A 20,031-nucleotide genomic window follows, 5' to 3' on the forward strand; every position below is an offset into this window, starting at 1 on the left:
TGATTAACCATAGGTCATATAATTATGTTCCTTCACTAGATGATAGCATAATAAATTTTATAACTCTGTCAGTCGTTAAAGTCTCCTAGGAAAAACAGCCTTCTATTGAAATTCTCGTGTTCAGCACTGAGCCTCACAGCCGTCATCACGTAACAATAACGTGAACTTTTGTCGTACATGCCACAAACTGCTTTGTACCAGAACGACCCAGTTCCGAACTAATACGATAGATCTATAGACTGTGCATGAGTGGTGTGTTTAAGGTTTAAGTGCCGTCTTGACCTGATCATGATCGCACAAACTGCGGTCACCTAAAATGATAATCGCGATGTTGCTAGATGCCACGACCAACAAAAGCGAGCAGAAAAGCCGGAACTTTTGAAAATGATTTATAGATTTCTAAAACTTTGAATATAGTTATATCCGAAGCACGGTTTGAAAACACGGGCTTTACATATATGGAAAATCTTAAACAGGTTACAAAACTGAAATAGTCAGTAATGGATTGACTTTGATGAGATTACGATCGATTTGAAGAATCTAAATTTTACTTCATTAAACCTGTTCTGACATTTCCGATTTAACGCCTTAATTCTGACATTTCCCTCGCAGACTTAACCGGCAGCATCAACACGCGGTAAAACAAAGATACACGAGGTATAACACCCCCTTAAAGGCCTCAAATCCTTTTCATTGACAAACTTTTGAGAAATGGCCGCGAGGATTCATTACTCAACGACTTATTGTGAATTGAACGTCACCGTACGGTTGATGTATTGATGTACATAATTGACATTAAGCTTTAAACTGTATAAAGATTGATTTGATGTGACACGGCCTCGAGGCAAATTTACTCAACTTTTTGTTTTTAATTTAAGTTATAGTTTAAATGCCTTCAGTATCGATGAAAAATATGTCAGTAACCTTGGTTACCGACAGATAACAGATAAGCGGCTCGATATGTCAAAAAGAAGAAGGCGCCACAATTCGGGATTGAACATTGAGAGGTCGAATGAAATTCTCTTTGTGTATCGTTGAAATTGTATATCAAGGTTGGAATGAGTCTAAGATCTGGACTCAGTTCCACAGCTTTTAACAGACGAATTAATATCATTTCGTTTTCAATGAGTTTCGAAATTAGTTCAATTTCAGTGTTTGACTTAAATCTTAATGTGGAACTGTGGAACCGTGTCCTGTGCAATCCCTAGCAACCCCTGGGTTAAAACCAGAGGAAAAACTTCCCAATTCATCAAGAACGTAGGTTGGAATTTCCCACTTTGAGACGCAAATAGATTAAATTCTAAGTTTAACTCTCGTATTTCACTGTATTATATAAGAATATCATGAGCATTCGAGCTATTGTAAAAGTTTTTATCGAAAAATATTTCAAATCAAAATACTAAAAATTATCGCCGAGCTCAAATATGTCACACATTTTTACCCCTTTATGAATCTCAACGGAGCCAATTATTCGTTTAATCGTGAAAGTTACTGCTGCCTAGGGATTTCAATATAATCAAACTCGTTTAGTTATATCCGTATGAAATTCAAAATCAGATGGTTTGTAGCCGTAGACATAACGTGGGCTGAAGTCGACAAAACGTGGGCTGGAGTCGACAAAACGTGGGCTGAAGTCGACATAACGTAGGCTGAAGTCAACAAAACGTGGGCTGAAGTCGAGAACAACGTGGGCTGAAGTCGACTGACCAGTAGATACATTACACGTGGGCGACGCCCAATTCTGTTAAGTTTCTATCACGTGACTGCGTTCATTATTCAATCCTATCCGTCCTTCTCGAATATCGCCGACACATATGTAATCTGGGAAGATTTTCACACAGACTACACGGAAATGTAATCCCTCGTATTTGAAGAGTGGTTTCCTCTTCCTGTCGACGATGAATGATATATATATACCGGTATGTATATGTGATCTGACGATGAAATATTATCCGATATATGAGGTCGGTTGTCGGTGCATACCGCAGAGACATAGAAAATATCAAGCCTTTCATCCCGTCTCGTCACTGAACAGCTTAAACCAGCATCCAGTTCCTCGGTAGTGGACCCAGTTCCTCGGTACCGGACCCAGTTCCACGGTACCGGCCCCAGTTCCTCGGTACCGGACCCAGTTCCACAGTACCGGCCCCAGTTCCTCAATACCGGCCCCAGTTCCTTAGTGTACCGGACCCAGTTCCACAGTTCTGCAATCAATTCCACGGTTTTGGACCAAATTCCATGGTTTTGGACCCAATTCCACGGTTTTGGACCCAGTTCCAAAGTTCAGGACGCAGTTCCACGTTTTTTGACCCATTTCCACTGTTCCAAATTCTATGAATACGCGCTGAAATCACGTTGGTTTTTTTTCAAATGCAGGTGATTTCAAACTTAAAATGATTTTTATATCGACGTTTCTTAAACCGTTATATTCGGTATTCATTTTAAGTAGCTTCAGTTCCCGCAGCTATTTGACTATTTGTTACCGGCGTCAATTACTGATTGTACCAACTCTGTCTATAATTCGCTTACATATAAATATTTTATATGAATCGTTTTAAAAACTGTTTGATTCTATTTTAAGGTCAAGTAGACCATTATTGGTGTAAAGTTATTGCTTTTCTATATTTAAAGATGATGTAAATATTTGTGTAGTTGACACGAATCAATAAATGACCAATTTTTGAATTATTTCACTAAAACGCTTGTATCGTGACGTAACACGCCCGCGTTTTTGTAGAATAAACAGATTCCAAAATGTCTCCTTCGGCTTAAGAATAATTCGTCATTTTGACTATATTCTAGCCATCTTCGGCAATACTTAAAGATGTATCGCAGAAGATGATTATTAGAATATAGTCGAAACGTCGAATAGATATTAGCTCGAGGAAACATGACGTCATCAATGGTGCCATTGTCACGTGATTTGGTTACATTTCTATAAACAGAAATAAATACATACGACAAACTCTCGTCTGCGCTTGTAATTACTTATCAATATTCTCGGCGCGATAATTACTAATATAGCTATACATATAGAGTTTTTATTGTTATTGATCGGTCAGTGATGATATTTGCGCCGTCTGCGAGTCCATCATAGGCGTCTCTTCTCCGCCATAAACCTCGGTACATTAGGGGCATTAGGGGCCGTAGAGAACTGATAAAATTAGCGACGGCTAACGTCGAATGGTTGTTTTATACGCGCATTAACGGCGGTTATAAAGGACACGGGATATCTCAATCGAAATCATTCGTATCATGTATTAGGTAGTTATATATCGGCTCTTGCTGAGACTCACACGTAATAAACTAGGTGAACCCTGATACAAAACAACACGAATGTCGACAATAGACGCAATATAACACGCGTAAATCAATTATCGAATATTGTAACTGAATAAAATGACACTTTATATTTTGCTTTTGAAAAATAAACAATGAGGACTAGACGTTTGTTTGTGTGGCAACTGAGGATTTCGCCTGTGGCAAGCGAGAATCCACCAGTGTCGCTAGTATGCGAGTAGCGTTTTTCAGAACTAGGCCAAGCGCGCACAAATAAACCCAAACAAACAGCTTTTTATCCAATTTATCAAAGACGCTCCCGAAGTTTTTTTTTGTCGATGTGTATTTGTATGTGCGTCGATATATGCTTAAATCATCTGCTGATATCAACCGCATTCATTATTGTAATATTCATAACTTTTGTTTTGTTCATGAGCTGTTAGCAAATGTAGCAACATAACATATTCTCTATTCTATTCAATGATTATTCTATACTACGCGCCTAGTCATATTATCAAGCGTGCACAAAATTACCCAACTAATGATTGATAAAGATTAACAGTAGCTTCAACAACGAACCCAATTTATCAAAACCGTTTAACTATTTGTTGATTATCCGCTTATGCGAACCGAATTAATTCTTGTAATTTCTATAATTTTTTGATGTTTCTGTTTTTGGTCTTTAAACAACTGCATTTTTGTCGAGCAACAAAACATACTCTATTCTATTCTCAATTCTCAAAATAGTGTAAAACTCGATGACGTTTAGCTCTCAGCTTCTCTGATATTTCTATATCACATGCAATCGATCTAAACCGTCAACATTATGACAATAACGATGATACAGTCGGTTCTGTATCGATTAATGAAGTAACGTCGCTTCCTGTTCACACGTCACAAGGTGTCGCTAGTGTATATCGAGTGATGGTTTCCTGTATTATTATACGCGCTGAACCGGAAACAGCCATCAACAATCGGAGAGGACTGCCGTTACACTTAACTTCACAATATAAACCGTATCCATTCACTTCAATTTCACGCAATACAACGTTACAGGTTTAATAGACGTCGTATCAATAAAACAATATCGCTGTCACAATCAGTGCAAAGTAGGATTTTGTAAATTAATCAAAATTGAAACCATCAAATATTCGGCTGTTGTCAAACAGCAATCATCAGGAGAATGACAAGAAAACTTACAAAGTCTTTTTTGTTGTTTTGTGTTTGGCTTTTACGTCGCTTGGATCTTGGTTTCTCGGGACTAACCCTATTGGATTATTCATTTAACTTCACGACGGGACCACAGCCTCTGAAGTGTTGCCCGCACGCTGTAAGCAGCCAGCAGGACTCGAACCCACTTGCTACTCAGCACGGATGCAACAGTATCTTTACTGAGCTACTCAGGCCGATAATTTATTTCTCGTCAAGGCACAGCTGGATGGGGAACAAGTTAAACATGTATACGAGTATTTTTTTTCGACTTGACAGTGTTTTTTATTTTTCATTTTTACTCCAAAATACAAATCTAGACACGACGAATCATGAGGATATCTTGATTTTCATTTTTCTTACGTGAACTTCACTCAGTCCTGCGCAGTGTGGCTGTCTCCACAGAGATCTCCGTTGCTCTACGATCCTAGTGTACCCACCATGTGGTACATCAGACACCAAAGGTTCTTGGTGAAACGTGAACTAAATCCCACCAATCAGAGAACCAGAGAAGGGATCGTTCTTCTTCCCTGAGAATTCATCTGTCACAGATCCAAACATTTTTGGAAACGATTTCCTGTCTTCTGCACATGATCCTCACGGCGGGCAATTCTTCATATCGAAGTTTATGATATTGTTTTAACGGCGATCCCTGAAATCGATATGAATAGCTAGTCGGTCACAGCACCAGGCAATCCTGTTGAATGATTGATGAAATGTCTTCTGCTATTCGACCTTTCTATTCATTAGTTCGATGGATATCGGATTCCATTCGAACAATTATGGGATTGGAAATGAACTTTAAGACTGATAATCCTCCGCGATTAACTAGTAATAGACGAACATTAAAACATGAAGGGTATCGTATTTTCCGGAATCTAAAATCGTATTCGAGTCTCAGAGACCGATCGGGCCTGGCGTCCGCACAAGTGATTAATAAGCTTATTACGGAGAAATCTCTTCAGAGCGAATAATGCATTCTTTTTGAGAGTCTTTTGACGAACTTTCGGCTTCTTATTTCAAAACTTACGAGCTAACTGCGGACTTGCGTGGTTAGAGATATTAATATCGTGGACAAAAGTGATCTTCAGCTTTGATCGGAAGGATTTTTAAGTAAAATGAATTTCTTTACTAAAGATTTCTTTATGGTTTCCCTACAAGGCTTTCAGCGCGTTTACAAGGAGAGACTGCGACGTAACCGAATCATTCGCCGTGATTTCAACTCGACTCGAATGAAACAATTAAATTACAAAGAAACAACAGAATCAGAACGAGTTGTTTTCAGATGAAAGACAGACTTTGATTGAAACGGTAGAAAACAGTGAGAGTGATTGAGATGAGGAGATTGAGTTGACTCTGTCGATTGATCCGCGATCCTTCCAACCATCCTTACTCCTATTCACCAATTCATCCCTATTATCCGCGCTGTGAGACTGGATACAGCGAGAGATGATGGATTTAATCCGAAATGAGTAAACGTCGCAACGAATCGGTCTTTGATCTGATAATAGTGATCCAATCAACCACTGGTTAGAGGGGGGGGGGGGGGGGGGTGGACGGGGGCCGATGGCAAACAATATGAAAGAGCAGGAATATCCTTCCCTACTTTTCGTATAAAAGTGCCGGCAGCCTTTCGGGGAAAAGGAATGCATTCACTTTAGAGTCACATGACCGGTAGAGGTCGGAATTTGTCTATATCCATGGTTGTCAACTGCACCGGGTAAAATCTGTTAGGAGATTGGTGGACAGTGTGTGGTTTAAACAATGAGAATTCCCACACAAAAGAACCGTTCTCTTGAACTCTACCCCACGTTATAGAATCGCGTAGCGATGTCCGTCGGTCCAGAATAGTCGACCTCGTTCCAGAGAATGTCGTAGACAAATTCGATAATCAACCCAGACATTTAGTTGCGTTCAATGCGTTTTAATCTTTCATTCGATGAATGTTGATGCTTCAAGGACGCGTTTTAGACATCTGGGAGATGGAGAACACAAAAGAGGATGGCTCCGTTTTAATTCAATTAACTATCGTCGGAAAGCGAATCCAGATACGGCAGTTAAACTGAAGGTCGTCGGTTCGTCTCTCGCTCTTATTCTGTGCCGTAACGATGATTTACACCTCATCTCATATTTTTACCATAAAACTAGTGTAGAATATGAAGAAACATTTCGGGACTTTTTAAATCTTAGTGTGGTATTTCATATTATCATGTCTGAGTGGGGGGGGGGGGGGGGGAGAGAGCTTTGTGTTTTATTGTATATCGTGAACAACATCGTCATGTCAAATTATTTCTCTCATATATCAATTATGCGGTAATATCTGTGTATGCAGGGTTTACAATATTCGTGGCCGCATAACATTCACCTATACAATACGTATCACCGAGTTGGAAAACAGCATGTCGAACGACCTGCCTCAAAAACCTGCTGTTTACAGAAATAAATGAAAAATACTTGACGCCTTCACTTAGAACTTCTTTTATATGATATTAATTGAATGAAATAGTTTCATTTGAATTGATGACGTTTTATCTAAATGATGACTTGCACTTAGTGGATTGATTTGGAAATACAAAATATACGGGGAACTAGAGACGAACTCAGTTAGTGATGTCACTAGATTGACTGTATTCATTTACGTATTGCAAAAATATCACGTGTTATGCTGAAGTTTATTTTTTTTGTATCCATTCTGGTTCATTTCGTATTCTCGTCGCCTCGTGGTTCCAGGCGACACAAGAACAAAAAAACTCTGAGCTAAGTTAAAACCACCGCTGGGCTCGAGAGTTGTTGCTGCTGCTGCTTCTGCTGCTGGCTGATGCTGCTTTGAGTCTCTGGAGGGTTTATGAAACACCCCACGATACCGAAAATCAATGCATTTCCATCTATTTGAAAGCGGCGGTGGCGGCGGTGATGATATTTCACAGTTTCAATTAAAACGCCCAAAACGCGCACCTGTTACAACACACACATATATACCTATAGATACCGGGACCATCTCTTCAGCTTAAAGCGGATATGACGTAGCACGTTTATAACTGTACCGTTCTTTCGAAAATAACCATATGAAAAAATATCGGCACTAGAAAATATATATTTGAGTTATCCACCTGATATCGATCGGGTTTTATTTGATATTGCTCTAATGGAAAATCCGTTACTGCTATTTTGAATATTTACCGCGCGATGTTGTATCGGATTTCACACGTAAAGCCGTTTGAAATCGCGGCTTCTGCGTTAAATGCGTATTGTTAAAATGCATACCGTCAGATTTAATTTTAACATTTTTTCGACTTTTGATATTTTAGTCGCCTGTGGCATGTGAGAGATTGAGAACAATAAGAGCTATTAGTCGTTACACCCTCTGGTATTAAACGTGGTATATGAAATTATCTGTTTCGATCAGTATTCTGATTCAGTTGTCTGAGCCCTTCAGATATTTCACTTCTAAATCGACATTTCCTTTGAGCGGAGACAAAACACTAAGCATCAGGGATCGGTTCAATCATCAGCAGTTAAGTCAACTGTAGTCAGACTGAGATCGGTTTCATGAACAAGTTCAAGCTTAAACCGGTTGTTAAGTTTGAATTGTTGTCCTCATCGAAAGCATGAAACGACATAAAATGAGTTCATCCTGTTTCGTGAGACTGGATCCTGGTTTCAGCGCCTGCACTGTTGGAGTCATAATGAAACGGTGATACTGGTTTCCCGTCCCCAGAATAACGGCCATTTTGTCGTCCAGTAAGACGCCCTTACATATTTGTGCATATAAATAGTGCAGACTGTTGTCAACAAATTTCAATTAATATATTTTTGCTTCTCTACCGTTCATTAAATTATCGCCGTCTCTACGAAATTGACCGCGAAAGAATTTGTAACTGCGCTCTTTCGAATGACCAACTTTCCGAGCTTTGTTATTCATTTTCACAAACCGGTTTGTGAACCGCGCCGCCGCCAGCTCAGTGTATATGAGAATAACAACTTTATAATGCGGTGAATGTTGTGATGCGTCTATGATGTTACAACGAGGGATTTCATAGCGTCGCTACTGGTCAGGAAAAATAGGATTTGACTGTCAAATAAAAGTGAGAATTTATGGTTGATGCACATTATCCGATTTATGTTGCCGTTATTGAAAAAAATATTTATGTGGCATTCTGCTCCGCGATACCAATAAAAATGTATATTCAAGTGGCGGTGCTTGGCTGCCTCGATTTACAAAATTACTGCCGAAACCCGGGATCGAACCAGGGACCTTTAGATCTTCAGTCTAACGCTCTCCCAACTGAGCTATTTCGGCTGGTTGAACACTTTTCTTCATATCGTTTCATAATTCGCATGCGACGTGATATTGAGATTGTTATTAATGTCAGGTTTTCACACGCATCATAAAATCCCAATCTTCCTTAAGATGTGTATCGCTGTTAACTTCCTTAGGAAAACAATCAAAACGTCTCTTTATGACAGGACACCCCGGGCTTTACCTACAACACTGTCTATTTGATTACTGATCACTGATTGGTTCGTTTGAACTGAAAACCGTTATTGCTAATTGGATATTGATACAACTAGACTCAGTTCCACGATACATTGCTAGAAAATAATAATTCATGCTGAAATAGTTCGTGGATATAACCTTAAAGAACTCGGTTCATGTCCTTGCGACGTACTTGCTCGTTTCTCGTTCAATATGGCCCCCAGGCAGCTATATATTTACTTTTATTGGAATCTGTTTGTGCTCAAGAATCGCGACGACTTAATCCGGTTAGGATTAACGTATCTCAGCGGATTAATCGTAACGTCTGAAATACGTGAGGTGCGGTTAATGTCAGCAGTATGGCTGAGCTACTGTAACTGTACGGTTTAAACACAGACTAACCCGTCCATGCGATTCAGCAGTTGCGGTGATGTTTTTATCAAGTGGTCAATAAGAGTTAGCCATACTCCGCTGTATTATAGCTATAATAATCCTTCACGATGTCAGATTGTGTTCTCTACATCGAGACTTTATATAACATAAAGGCAGAGACTCATTACGAAGATTAGTGTAGTGAGAGCGAGCGAGAGACTGAACGCGGTTTTTCCAATCCAGGGTTCGTACATTAATACATCCAGGAACCTGGCTGCTAGGAGCAATACGGCTGGGATTGGCCCTTCGTATTTAGCACGTAACATATTATTTGATCGGTTCTGGGGAAAATTAGATTTTACGATCAAATATCATGAACAACCGGTCAAATTCAGTGAGAATGTCAAAATGTGTTTTCTGCAATAAGTGTAAGTCGTCATTTCGATAAGTCGTCAACAGAATGAGTGGAAACCGCTCCACACTAGGTGGCGCTCAGCGTTGGAAGGATGAAGAAAATATTCATCAATTTGCTCTCGATAATGGACATAAAACGACCCTTATATTCATCTACCGTACGACCAGAAGTGTGAATGAACTCTGTGAAATAAAACGCTCAGGTTTAGTTATAGTTTGAAGAACGTGTAGAGATAGAACCTGAAGTATAAATAAAACAGGTGAAGTAGCTGAGGCAATGGTCGGGATATGAAACACTCTCTCCGTCTCTCGCTACTCACTGTGTTTGAATAGGACGGTTACCCTATACGTTAATGTCAATCGATAATATCGCGTTGAAAATTGAGTTCCTGTAAAAAGTGTCGTTTTTTGTGTGTGTGATTATGAGACTAATGTGTTGATACATCTACTCGAGGGAGAGAGAAGGCAGAGATGGGGAGAGAGATGGGAGAGAGAGGAGAGAGGAGAGATGAGGTGGTGAGAGGAGAGGGAGGAGAGAGGAGAGAGGAGAGAGGAGGGAGGAGAGAGGAGAAAGGAGAGAGGAGAGAGGAGGTGGTGAGAGGAGAGAGGAGAGAGGAGAGAGAGAGGAGGAGAGAGGAGAGAGAATGGAGGAGAGAGGAGGTGGTGAGAGGAGGGGAGAGGAGAGGGAGGAGAGAGGAGAGAGTAGAGAGGAGGTGGTGAGAGGAGAGAGGGGAGGAGAGAGAGGGAGAGAGGAGAGAGGAGAGAGAGAGGGAGAGAGGAGGTGGTGAGAGGAGGAGAAACGATAGGTATAGCACATCATATTACCATCCGATCGAACACTATACGGTTTCTTTAAATCATACAAACATTTGATACAACATTTACTGCCGCGATTTCTGTAGACTGTTTCAGTCTTAGTTCAAGTACCAGTTTCATAAAGAGTCCAGTCTCAGTTCATATGACTCGTTTATAAAGTCGCGACTAACATCAAAATGTGGTCATTGCATAAGTTTATACATAGTCTATCGATAGAACTAAGATCGTACTAGACAACTTAAACCTCAACCGTTTAAATGGCCGAAACTGAGCCACAATTTCACAGTGTGGCTGTAGTTCAGATATCGAATCTTCAAACTGGTCCGGGCTGTTTGAACCAAGATGAACGTAGATTGGTCTAAATGTAAGCCATCACCGAATACAATCCCCAGGCCTCTCCCTCAGAACCCCGGTCCACAAACCACACCTGACCCGTGGGATTAACTGGTAATTCGTGCTACGAAAGAACACGATATCCATCAATCGTGCTTGTCAATATCTACAGACATATCACCTAGACATCTCAGCAACGTTAGTTAATTAAATTTGAATAATTAATATTCGACAAGAGAAGATGATGATCTGTGATCCCGTGACACCCGACGATAAACCGGAGCCTTCCGCTTTCATATCATCAATTTATCATCGAGTCTATATTAAACGGGCTACCCGTCCAGGTCCTGTTATGAATCATCGTTAATGTCATTTTACCCATTAAAGATTTATTCATAATTATTGCAAACCATATTCGAGCGCCAGCAACAGCAACCGCAACAGCAGCGGCAGCAGCATCGAGTGGAGAGCGCTCATGACCCTTTAACCACCGCGGGAGTAATTATACCATTTATCTTACACAAAGAAACGTACACAGTTATACAGTGAAACCTCGTTACAACGAACTTCAGGAGACCAGAAAATCTGTTGATTATAACTGATAGTTCTATATACAGCGGAACCTCGTTACAACGAACTTCAGGAGACCAGAAAATCTGTTAATTATAACTGATAGTTCTATATACAGTGGAAACTCGTTACAACGAACTTCAGGAGACCAGAAAATCTGTTCATTATAACCGACAGTTCTATATACAGTGGAAACTCGTTACAGCGAACATTATGAGTCCAGAAAAATCTTCGTTTGTTTATATCCAGGATACTATTATCAAAATTGTCCTATTTGGGGCAAAATTCTAGGTTTGTGATAACCAGATAAATTGTTATAGCTAAGGTCGTTATAACGAGGTTCCGCCGTAGTTACTGATAGAACATTAAAACCCTCATCCTCAACACTGGTGTGTGTGTGACTTTCATACGTGTATATATACACGATAACATTTGCCGTTCGTAACATTTTTAATCGAAAAATCAATCCTTAAGAAGCTTCTTCCATACAAAAATTAATCGTATGGCCACGACGGGCATCATGTCATCATCTTATCTGTCATCGTGTATGTATTTCTACAAGCTCTGTTCATTCGATCCTTTTTTTGAATTTCATTTTTCTAAAAAGTGTCCGTCCAAAATTGATCTGTAAACAGAAATAAACATTGAATAAAGGCGTCTTGATATTGCGTCAAAATATTTTTTTCAATTCTAAAGCGATCATCACACAGCTGGTCTCGCTAGACTATAGGCTACAAATCGATGGAATTCCTAGGTTAATACAATTAGACCGATTATGTTCATTCAAAAATATAAGATTAATCATCAAATGCAACATCAGTAAATGTCACCGTTTAAACTACGTTCGTAAATGTCGTAATCGGTTTGTGTGTCGTATGAAATGCCAACAGTATTTTTTCTTCGCGCTCTATAACAGAAATAACTGCATCGTTGTGTCTATAAGTGCTGTTTTCATTCGAGGGAAATGTCGATCGAATGTTATAGTTTCTCATTCAATGAAAATTTAGTTTGTGATGAATTCGATGAATAAAAGTGACAGTGAATTAAAAACGTATTAAACAATACGTGCAACTCACATTTGACATTATACGCGATGAAACTTTCTCTTCTTTCTCTCTCCCTCTCCCTCTCCCTCTCTCCCTCTCCCTCTCCCTCTCTCCCTCTCCCTCTCCCCCTCTCCCTCCTCTCCTCTCCCTCTCCCTCTCCCTCTCCCTCTCCCTCTCCCTCTCCTCTCCCTCTCCCTCTCTCCGTCTCCCTCTCCCTCTCCCTCTCCCTCTCTCCGTCTCCCTCTCCCTCTCCCTCTCCCTCTCTCCGTCTCCCTCTCCCTCTCCCTCTCCCTCTCCCTCTCCCTCTCCCTCTCCCTCTCCCTCTCTCCGTCTCCCTCTCCCTCTCCCTCTCCCTCTCTCCGTCTCCCTCTCCCTCTCCCTCTCCCTCTCTCCGTCTCCTCCCCTCTCCCTCTCCCTCTCCCTCTCCCTCTCCTTCTCCCTCTCCCTCTCCTCTCCCTCTCCCTCTCCCTCTCCCTCTCCCTCTCCCTCCTCTCCGTCTCCCTCTCCCTCTCCCTCTCCCTCTCTCCGTCCCTCTCCCTCTCCCTCTCCCTCTCCCTCTCCCTCTCTCCGTCTCCCTCTCCCTCTCCCTCTCTCCGTCTCCCTCTCCCTCTCCCTCTCCCTCTCCCTCTCCCTCTCCCTCTCCCTCTCCTTCTCCCTTCTCCCTCCTTCCCTCTCTCTTCTCTTGCTTCTTCTTTCTCTTCGGTTCAGTTCATTCAGGGATTTTCGCGCGGAAATAAATGGGTATATATATATATAAACATATTTTTATATATATCTTTATGAATCGATATTCATTGCACCCGGTAACGCTGCGTATATTAAATCAGGCAATTTAGTATAAATCGAGCGAGTATATTGTTTTGAATGTTGATCAAAGAATGCCGAAAAATGAATAAATGGCCTCAAAGGTGATCAACCAGGGACCTTTAGATCTTCAGTCTTAACGCTCTCCCAACTGAGCTATTTCGGCTGGTGACACACAAATCGTGTCGTGTAACCGATTGGTGACCGCCACACATCACCGATGTATTTCTATATACTATAATCTTCATTAGCATAATATAAGGGATACTATTGAGTTATCATTTCACAAAAATTTGCCCGTACACTGTATGGGCGTTGCTGGCAGGTAAGCCCGAAGGCCGCGTAACCCGGCTACCCTTAGAACAAACAAATCATAAACAAAGGGGAAGAAAACAACAAAATGTTTATACATCAATTGTGTCTAATTTTCGGGTTTATTTTCTTACATATGTTTCAGATCCGTGTCACGACCATGTGTGCGAGGTGAATCAAGTATGTCGTCTGGATAACGATAGGAAGCCGGTTTGTAGGTGTCCAGTCGTATGTACGGATGAGTACGCTCCCGTCTGCGCTAATGATGGTAATACGTACAGTAATGAGTGTATAATGACAGGCGAAGCTTGTAAACTGAGTAAAAGTCTGCGGGATTCTATACCACGGAGCTTGCACTGGTAAGTGATCATATCGAAACAACACAAAATACACGATCGAGTATTTGTATTCAGTGTGTATTTCATTTTGCGACGGAATTGAAAATGAGGTTTTCTCATACCTAAAAAAACATCAAATAGCTAGAAATAATATTTTATTTAAGAAAAAGAAATATAAGTTATACACGAAATCTGTCTAAATTATGAAGAATTTTATTGTATTCAGTGTGTATTTCGTTTTGCGACGGAAATCAAAATTAAATTTTCTCATAAAAACTCATAAATAGAAATTCTATCAATTCCATGCATCAGAGTTGCTGTAGTTGATTGATCTTATGGAAAAAAGTTTAAGTTTTAATCGAAATCTGTCCAAGTTATGAAAACTAACTAAAACACGTAGATATTTCTATGAATATTGACAGCTGATTTCCAGTCAAACCGACACGTCAACACGAATTAGCGCATGTCGTATTGACGATCAAATTGAATTGAATTGACGCCTATTTTCATCTCCTATTATCAGCTCTTTAAATTCTCCGGTATCGTCAGGTAAATTCTACCGATCGCTTTAAGCGAAAGCGGTGAAGTCTAAATAATCAGTGATTGTTCACTAAACTAGAGCTGCGTGGAATTGAGAAACATCGGAGAACAATCCATCGTAATTTAATTCAAATCACACGATTCGAATTCGTGATTTACCGCATTATCGGAACTCCAATCTAGAAACAGCGATTGCATTCTTTTTTCGTCAGCTGAAAAACCTCCATCGCGTCGCCTCCTTTTCACCTTTGGCGGATTTTTCATAGAATATTTATTATATTTCCTCCGTTTTAGTTTTCCTGTCAGGTAAAAATGAAAAATCGTTAAAATAACAATAACGTTTTGCGCGAGCAAAATAACAGCACAAGCAAAATAACTTTAACGCCTTTCGTCGAAGCTTCGGAAAAAAGATTCTAACCAATCGAAAATAGCGTTTTCGCATTGAATATAATCCAATCACTTTCGAGCACAAAACTAAATCTTATCAATAAAAGTATTAAACCTAAGCGAATCGAGGCGCTTGATTGATCTTCTAACGTATCTCGATCCAATCAGGCAATGTAACCATTAATAACCGATTCATTTATCTTTGATTTACGAGCTTTTAATCATATTTTAATCCCGTTGCCTGGCAATCATAGATTGATCACTAATTGTTGTGTTCGATGAAGTGCGCGTCCTGTTATATTTCCAGCCAGGCATCCCGTACACGGCGCAGGAGTGTGTGGTTTTAACGATTAATCTTTGCTTTCAGGTTCATGATGTTTGTTTCTAAAACTCGTGTTGTTTTTAATATATAACTTAACTTATGTCCGCCCTTTGATTTTTCCTGCCAGACAAACCTGTGGAAGGTACTGCCGCCGATGACCAGTTTGTTAAACCTGGTAATCCCCTCACTTTCCGTGTTTTAGTGTTACTTAAAAACTTTGCTGTTGCCAACACTATCCACTCACTACTTCACTTTATAAAATCAACATTTATCAGAATGATCTGATTTTCGCAGTGGCGTCAAATTCTGTTTTATTCTGAGTCAAAACGGTATCGATAAAACGTTGAAAAAAAGAATAACCGTTAAAACCGTTATAAAATTCAAAAAATCAAAATCACTGCGAAGATTTGACACTTTTTCTGATCACCCATATATGTATGACATTCACCTCACAATCAAGGTCATTCTCTATGACGTCGTCGCGTGACGTCATCGAAATGGCAATGATACAATAAAACAATTTGCACTATCTCGGAACTGAGGCTGATCAAAACCCATACATATATGATATATTATATTATACTCTGTACTGAAATAAATTCTCTTCGTTTCATTTTATTTTTGCCAAAATATCGTCGCATTTTTAGAACAAAACTTCGCGCACTGTTATCGAAAAAACTATGCTACAATGAAATCATCTTTTTAATTGTTTTTACCAACACTAGGGGCTTGTTGCTCGAAACGTGGTTGTTAAAGTTATCTATTGGACAAATACCATGGCATCAATGTTATTTCCATTGCTGCTATGGAATTCATCCACCAGATAAACTTTAGCCAACTTTTGAAGTCAGCCAAGGTGCTTTTCCAATATTCCGCCGGTAGGAGGCGTTGTGGTTGGTAATTATGGTTAAAGAGTGGTTGAATCTCTTTCTTGTGATTTCTCTCTACCTTTCAGCTACATATTGTAAACATCTCAGTACCTCACAACAGCTTCTCTAACCCTCCACTAGGGGGCGCTCCGCAACCCCACGATCCTCACATCATATTCTTACATGTAAAATACAGTTTCCATCGACTTCATCCATTTTTTTCCAAACTTTCTTCACCAACATTCACCAAAATCTAGACCAGTTCTCTTTCAGGTATAGCTAATGATCGAGTGTTGTCAGTGTTGATTGGTCAGAAGTCGCAATATTTAAATCAATATAGACATTAATTTAATTAGATAAATGTCAGTTAATTCCATAACTCAATATATTGATGTTGATTATCATTATTAGGGCCAAAAACCAATGTTTTAGTCTAGAGGGATCCCAGACCTACCCAGGCGCTGCCTATGTGTATAGTAGGGCTATGATAGGTAGAAATCACTCTGGACACAGTTCCACAGTTAATGGCGAGGTTTGACTCTAGGCATGAAAATACTTAATTTTTCAGTTATTTAAAAGTCCATTTATCCTAGTCCACACCTGTGGAACCGAATCCCAGGATAGATTAGATTTAACTCCTGCGATTAGTTGCACGATACGATAGTGGCTTAGATATAAACCAGTCTAGGACTATCATAGTTTTATAGTCAATCAAACGAGTTGAGTCCTGTCTAAAGGTTCGAGACCACTCTGAAGTAACGACTGTGGAACTGGGCCTAGCGGGAGTCGGACTTTGGAACTGGGCCTAGCGGAATCGGACTGTGGAACTGTGTCCTGCTCTATATATATATATCTCCTCACTTAGCTTCTAATAGAAATTCATATCGACATTTTGCCTTCTGTTTAAACTGTTTTAATATAATGAACATATCATGAAATCACGTCTGCCATCATTGATTAATCATTTATAGCGTGTTCATGGTAATATTCACATTGAAACAACAATCTTATATCCCGGGATATCGACAAAAATGGAGACTATTTTTCTGTCCCTTTCTTCAAGGCCCGGTTCCACAGTTGAGAGTTAGTTAAGATTTGACTCGTAGTTAAAACATTGAAACTCAACCAATTTTAACTAAAAGTCGACTCTAACTGTGGAACTGGATCTATTAGTACATTGATTTGATTAGGCATTATCTGATATCAAAAGCCTAAACATTATCAATGCTTGGTTGTCATAGACAAGTAACGCAACGGTGCAGTATCAAAAGAAAACCCACAACCGATAGCTAAACGCCATTATGAGTTATCTTATCTTAACGTTTCGACTTAGATATTATGATAAGCCATTTTCAAAACTGTTGCTATTTCTTCATAACTGGATAAAAATGGTTAGGATATTAGATTGATATTGATGAGATATTGTAAGATGTTGTTATGGTATCTGGCGGCAAGCCCTCCAGCCATGTGTCTTCATCCACTCCGTACCAACGATCAACATCCATATTAAATCTACTTCTAGTCCGATAAGCAAATAGCCGAGTATCTGCTTCATAGAGCGTGAGATTTAACCGTCAGAAATCAGGACGAATAACTATGATTCATTGTTTCACATTGACTATTTGTCGATTCATTGTTTTTGTATCATCGGATACAGGACGAAACAATGGGAAACTATGTTTCCCCTGTTTGCTTACAGGAGGAAGCGATGGAAAACTATGTTTCCTTGTTTGTATTCAGGGGAAGCGATAGAAAGCTGTTTCCGTTTATACGTCCATGTATTCCTGTCACATATAAGGCTGGAGATAGTTTAAATATTTATCCAAGACCGCAGAATGTCCATCAGTCACAATCGAGCCACCGAATAGATTCTAGTCATGACAAAAAGCTGACACTACTGCATCAGTCATAAACAATCTCCTTTCTCCCAAGGGTGATGGCGGCTTAAGCCTTCTGAAGATCGCGTCATCTGTGTCTCCTAGACGCTTTTTGCGCGGTACTAATCCAAACGTAGGATTGCCGCAAAAACATCTATGAAAATCTACAGTTTATCAGAAGTTTTCACTGCGTTTACTCATTGTACGCAAAAATCAAGTCGAATTGAATAATTTGCATATAATTTGCATGTGTAACCAATCGATTCCGTGGCGCAACGGTAGCGCGTCTGACTCCAGATCAGAAGGTTGCGTGTTCGAATCACGTCGGGGTCATTGTTTTTTTTTTTCAATTTGTTAGATTTATTTCTGCTCATAGATTCATGAAGGGATTTTTTTCTCGGCCACGAAATGGTTAAAACATTCAATCAATAACGATATAAAAATGTTTTCGAGTCACGTCCGGTTCTTGTTGCGCGAATACAAATAATTCATGAACCATTGCGCGAATAAACGTCAGATTGAGTTTATTTGACGTTCATTCCCTTGACATTGAATCAACTGATGTTTAATATCAGGCTCGGTTAAAACTATACCCGCTGTGTGTGTGAGTGTGTGTTTGTGTGTGCTCGAAATGAACCTCATCAGCTCTATATCAACCTAACATGGTCAGTATAGCACGAATTCGAGAATAAAATCGCGGTAAAAGGTCGTCAAGTGCACATACGTGTATTATTTGATTATGACTCGTCACATGTAGCTGGGGTATCTCGGTATCATTCAATTCCACGATAAAAACAGTCAGAAATATTTCATTGTAAGTTAGTAGTTCATTTCTTAAACGTTTTAACTATATATATCCTAATAGTCATCTACAAGGAATTCAAGAATAAAGTCGAGACGTCGAATAGACTACTAGCTCATGGAAACATTTCAGACTCTTTAAGATGTTAGGATTCTCGTTATATAATCTTTACAACACGGACTCAGAGTGTTTCATCAATCGTATTATATTGCATAGAACGATAACGCTTCTTGACGTAGAGTCCCAGCTTATGAAAACATTGATTAGACGCGCCTTGTTGGTAAACTTGTTGTATTTAAATTCTAAAAAAACATTCCTTTAAGCATATTTAGTTGCATCAATAAATAATATCTGATTACAAGTAACTTAATCACTATTAATTAATTCCAGTCAGGCTGTTAGAATTGATTGATTGGTGTTGTAGTTTAGGGCAGACAGCTCCTGGCCTATACACGATGTGTAACTATAGAATTTGAAACTGTTATATATTTCATGCCCCAAGTGAGCGTCGGCGAGAATTCTAACACGTCAATGTTATTGTGTAACATGAAGTGATGTTTGGTTTCTCAGTAAAAACCACAATTTTTATCACCGCTTTATCTATGTTAGGATCGATAATCAAGAAATAGAACAGCACCCAGTGGCTTGGGGGCAAAACATATTTTCAAGATCAATCCGTCCATCTTACTATAACCTACTGAGACCACAGTAGCCTGTTAGCTGGGGCCCGATACAGTATGCATTTCTTTGCAAAAGACCTGACTGTTGCGGCAAGCAAACTACTCCGAGTCGAAACGCCTTGTTGCCTTGTTGCAGTGGATTTTTTAAAGAAGGCTAGTCTGAGCCAGTCGTAAATACGTGTTTGAGATCATTAAGGCAATGATTGGATTGGACTCGCATTACATTCTCACATATAAAATACAGTTTCTATCGAAGTCGCGAAACTTCGTCTAGACGAGACACTGCACATACTGATCGAGATCATACACAGTTTCCGTGTAAGACGAGTGACGTAGACAATCCCACAATCAAATAGACGAAATCTTCTACCCGACGATGGCTAGAGGAATAAAGCTGCAGTTAAATATACTCACAATTCGTCTTTTTATCGCGGGATTTTCTACGAAAAGACCCAGTGATTCAGGTTCACGTCCATCATTCTCAATATATAAGAATATTGTTGTTTCAATGTGTGAATATATGCTATATATATATATGAGGAGAGAATCCCACAATGATAATAAAAAGTCCGAAAAAGAAACTT

General features: G+C 39.6%; 1 protein-coding gene and 2 non-coding genes across 3 annotated transcripts in view; 2 read left to right on the forward strand and 1 right to left on the reverse strand.

Moving 5' to 3' along the window:
* LOC141908411 (agrin-like) overlaps positions 1-20,031 on the forward strand; it is a 101,550-nt gene that overhangs the window by 53,270 nt on the left and 28,249 nt on the right. Inside the window, exons 6-9 of the mRNA XM_074798454.1 lie at positions 13,778-13,991; positions 14,494-14,519; positions 14,805-14,816; positions 15,347-15,394. Coding sequence (XP_074654555.1) covers positions 13,778-13,991; positions 14,494-14,519; positions 14,805-14,816; positions 15,347-15,394 — 300 coding nt within the window. The remainder of the gene's footprint in view (positions 1-13,777; positions 13,992-14,493; positions 14,520-14,804; positions 14,817-15,346; positions 15,395-20,031) is intronic.
* Trnaf-gaa (transfer RNA phenylalanine (anticodon GAA)) lies at positions 8,716-8,788 on the reverse strand. The gene has a single exon. It is a non-coding gene; the product is annotated as a tRNA-Phe (tRNA).
* Trnaw-cca (transfer RNA tryptophan (anticodon CCA)) lies at positions 18,227-18,298 on the forward strand. Its single transcript has one exon. It is a non-coding gene; the product is annotated as a tRNA-Trp (tRNA).

The sequence above is a fragment of the Tubulanus polymorphus genome, chromosome 7 (assembly GCF_964204645.1).
Source record: "Tubulanus polymorphus chromosome 7, tnTubPoly1.2, whole genome shotgun sequence".
NCBI lineage: Eukaryota > Metazoa > Nemertea > Palaeonemertea > Tubulaniformes > Tubulanidae > Tubulanus > Tubulanus polymorphus.